The sequence below is a fragment of the Papaver somniferum genome, chromosome 2, assembly GCF_003573695.1.
Source record: "Papaver somniferum cultivar HN1 chromosome 2, ASM357369v1, whole genome shotgun sequence".
Lineage (NCBI taxonomy): Eukaryota > Viridiplantae > Streptophyta > Magnoliopsida > Ranunculales > Papaveraceae > Papaver > Papaver somniferum.
In genome coordinates, this window is record NC_039359.1 from 133,783,225 (window position 1) to 133,787,583 (window position 4,359).

The window sequence follows — 4,359 nt, forward strand, 5'->3', positions numbered from 1 at the left end:
TTTTTTGTTTTTTGTTTTTTTTTTCTCTCGATTTTTTTTCTTTTTATTTTCCTGGATTTTGTTTTATTTTCTCGGATAAATTTGTTAATTTTATGAGTAGAAATCGTTTTTTTCTCTCCTTTGTGAGTAGAAACCTTTTTTCGGGATAATAAATAAAAAAAGTTCTTTTTTTCGTGAAGAAAAACCTTGTTTTTCTCTCCTTTGAGGAAAAGTGAAAGGGAGCAATTCTGTGAGAGGGTGACGGTCACCGTTCAACGTAGAGCCTAAGGAGCTTAGGATTTTAAAGGAGTTAGATATCTTTACACTTGTATGGTTACATTGTTTCCATAATCATCATACTGATACTTTCAAAACTGAAATACTATTATGGAATGCAGAAGCTCACATGAACTTGTCCTGGATTAGTTTCTTCAGTTCTTCACATCTTTGTATGATTGTTGGATTCATCAAATCTCTGGCTTCTCTGATAAGAGTACCTTCTTGGCTGAAGTTGTAAGCATTTATTATAGTGCATATCCAGGTATGAAGCTTCTCCGGCGTTCTATGTAAACAATAGAGAAAATGACTGGAGAATTAGAAAAGAAGTTGCACAAAAAAGAGACAAGGAAGACAATATGAAGGTTTTAGATGGTAGAGATGATCCACTAGTAATACTAGCAAAGGTCCTGGAGAATAGATGACGAATCGAACAATCCGACTACATAGGCTACTACTATATTGTCCAACATCTCTAAAGAGGTGGACGAGTGTTATGTTTGAGATCCTGCCACCAGATATTATGCGGTCAACTCTACTTTTGGTTGGAGGGTAATGTAAAACACGGGTGGATAGTATGAATGAACAAAGGCAAGTCAATTTTTCCATCATTAGGAACCCATCTGCATACAGTTAATGAGTTGCTGTGTTAAAAACTTACGTGTACAGACAGTCAACGTCCTTTCCTTCTAGTTCATCTCCAGGGGTAAATGCATCTTTTAGACCAGATATCCTCAGCTCAGGATCCTCAATGGTGAGAAGATATTTAAGTATTCTGATCTCTTTAGGCATTAGCCTCTGAAGATTACCTCTTGCAGTCATATACAAGTGGTACAATGTATCCTTAACCTGCAGTGAAATGAAACAGAAACTTCAGACCCGTCCTTGTACAGAAACATATGCATATGTTTTTAGTCTCTGTGACCAGAACAGATAAGTGGTATGCACTTGACGATTACTAATAGAAGTTATGCAAATAATGACAAGAGTTGGTGCGGCTCAGTTTTGGCCAAGTGCTGTTCCTAAGTGAACATGGTGTGTAACTAATTATCTTCAGAATGTGCTGGAGTTGGATGAAACCCAGGAGTATAGAAACACTATACAAATGGCTCAAACTAATCCGCTGATCGACTTGCCCATTAAAAAATAAAAAAGACAATACAAAAAGTAGTCTCATACAATAACATTTAATTTAACCATTAGAAAATACCTCATCTTTTGCCATGTTTGACTCCTTAGCAGCTGACCAGGCTTTGGTGATCATTAGCACTAGAGCAGAATCAAGTTGGTTTTTCTCAGCCAAATTGTCTATCTTCTTGCAAGCAACATCTAAACTAGGGGAATTGACGATATCTTGAAACTTCAACTCAGCCACATTCAGTGCTTCTCTATCTTCTGAAAGAGTATCATAGGCTTGTACTGCATCCAAGCACGAAGTTCCAAGCTTTGCCAAAGCTAGCCACAAAAAAAAGAAGTAATAAAAAAACGAAACTATTCGTTAGTAACTAATTCACAGCATTAGCATCCTAAGAGGGAAAAAGTTACAGAAACATGAAATAAAGATACATATATTCAATCTCACCAGCTTGCTTGGTGGGATCTTCGTAATAAGATTCCGTTACCGTCTGAAGGTGTACAAAGAATTCCTTGGTGAAATCTTTACGTCGTTTTGCAACAACTTCTTTGATCTCAGCTGGTGCTGCTTTCACTACTTCAAGCAGATTGTTATGTCTCTGCATATCTTCATCAATCTGGGAAAGGCAACATCCAAATGAATACCCAAACCCTACAGAGTTTCCAGCTTGATAAAGAATTATAAACAACATAGTTTTGCATTCAGTACAAACCAGAGCACACTACCATGCACCAAACACCAACTCAGTTCGACCAACAATCGGAAAAACCCATGTCAAATCGAATAGAAGAAGTCATATATCAAATAGCAATATTCCAACGAGGAAGTTGTGGTTTGACAATGTACTAAGTATGATATTTACTTTACCCTGCAAAGATAGTCATGAGACTAGGTTAACATAACATCATTCTATGAACGAGTAAGTGTAGGAGTTCAAATGCTTCTGCACAAAAATGTGGAAACAAGTAAAGAAGATAAACAAGCCACTAAACAAATAAGTGTACAACAATGCACCCATATTGGCAACACTGGACATATTACACATTCTAATTTCCATGGGAATATGAGTGACCTATATGCTGCAGAAACGACCATAAGCCTTCTCCCATCTTCTTGTTCTAACATGAGCCTAAACTGTGAAGAAGCTACAAGTTTTAATTTAGGATGACTCTAGTGATGCCATCGCACACACGTAACCCAAAGGAACTTAATTTCAGAAGGAGGGTAAATAAGATTTATCAGGGGTGAAAAGGAACCTACTTCTGTCAACTTCCTTCCTAGCCGAAGCAAATTGTGTTTTAATCCAGGATCATCCTCAGCATCTGCTTTTATTTGGCACCGCTTAAAGAAATGAGGCCTGATATTGTTCCATTCCTTGCTGAAAGCAAGTAACCTTCTCCAATCTGTTAGAGTGGGCTTATCAACCATGAAGACACCAATTAGCTTGTCACAAACTTTCACCATTTGACTGTCATCTAAACAATCTGCATCACCTTCTTCATTGCCATTTTCACTATGTTCTTCAGCTAATCCTTCATGAGCAAATGCTTGATCAGGTTGACTGAATAACGATATGGGCTCTTCAGCACAATCATTTGGTATTGCAGAAGCTGCATCACCGACAACAGCTTTAAGGGATGACCTTTGCAGCCTATCTGGTTTAGCCACCAACACAGAATCTGGTATTCACACCTATTATGTTAGTTATAACACAATACATGCCAAATTCTCACAATATCAGCATTATTAGCTAGGTAAGAAAGATAAGTGGATACAACCATCAGCTAGTTGTGAAAGATAGCCAAGTAGAAACACCGGAAAGTGGTCTTGAACAAGTATATATGAAACCAATATAATAAATGGAGTCGATTGTGACATCCTGACATGATAGGAAGTGAAGGTAAGTATCGTAGTATACATCTATCTAACACAGTAAAGAGAAATCATATGGGCCAAATGTACCCTAAGAACAAGCTAGCAAAATGCTAAAAACCAACGTATGGAACCCCAAGTGCAACTTAAAGAATCAATCCAACAACGAAACATGACATTGGCTGCTAAGAGATGGCACAAGTACATTACAGAGAATAACATGAAGTGACTTGCACATGGGTTGCTTTGAATTCCTTCACCAATTAGTAACTAGTAGAAATTCAGAAGTCTATAGAATCAGAACATTGAAGAAAATGGAGTCTAACACCAATTTCTTTTTCATGACTTCAAAATTTGAAAGACCCAATACGATATCTGGTTTTGAATTTGAGCAGAAACCCAACAAAAGGAACATAAAACATGCTATGCCAATAGTTTTAGTGAGAAAACCCTTCCTAAAACCCTAAATCAAATTGCAAACTTTATCAAGTAAATATGTTAATGAAGTTGGATTTTTACCTCTCTTTATAGTTGTGTTGGATGGATAAGAGATAACAGAAACTCTAGAATTAAGAATAGATGGTTGAATGGGGTAAAATTGATTACTTTTAGATAAACCCAGAGAGTATGATGTTTGGAGAAACCCAGGAATAGTATTCATTCTGAATGAAAATAAAAGGATTAAGGAGGAAGTTTGGATTATCGGTTTACTGTATAAATTGGGGTTTTCTAGTTTTAGTGATTAGTATGGTGACAGAGAATGAAGAAAGAAAGAGATGGACGAAACTTATACTCCTACTTGAGAAGAGAAGATATTTCACAACAATGGCCCTTTCAGAATTTGGAAGCCGAGAAGTGGGAAGTGGAGTCAACATATGGATGCGGATTGACTTCTGTTGACTAGTTGTGTAGGAAGAGACTAGATCCCAAACAAGGATCTCATTCACGTTTTTTTCTAGTTTAGTTATTTGCTAATTGCTAGGTCTTAGAAAAAAAATTTATTAGATATTTTTTTAAAAAAAAAATCCTACTTAAAAATGGAGTACTAATTTTATGGGGATGAAATTCATAAGGCTGCTAATGGGGGTGCCAGGTTT

General features: G+C 36.6%; 1 protein-coding gene across 3 annotated transcripts; it reads right to left on the reverse strand.

The window, feature by feature from the left end:
- Positions 1-257: 257 nt before the first annotated feature.
- On the reverse strand, positions 258-4,067 carry LOC113349171 (uncharacterized protein At4g37920-like). Of its 3 annotated transcripts, XM_026593103.1 has the most exons (7): positions 3,782-3,917; positions 3,169-3,269; positions 2,651-3,069; positions 1,838-2,006; positions 1,466-1,710; positions 917-1,104; positions 258-541 (listed from the first exon to the last, which is right to left on the reverse strand). In XM_026593103.1, exons 2-7 carry the CDS (start codon positions 3,266-3,268, stop codon positions 382-384), a joined length of 1,281 nt encoding a protein of 426 aa, XP_026448888.1. In that variant the 5' UTR covers position 3,269; positions 3,782-3,917; the 3' UTR covers positions 258-381. The 3 variants fall into 3 exon arrangements, with proteins under 3 accessions (XP_026448888.1, XP_026448887.1, XP_026448885.1); XM_026593102.1 differs by lacking the exon at positions 3,169-3,269 and having other exon boundaries at positions 2,651-3,045; positions 3,782-4,067; XM_026593100.1 differs by lacking the exon at positions 3,169-3,269 and having other exon boundaries at positions 3,782-4,067.
- Positions 4,068-4,359: the final 292 nt, after the last annotated feature.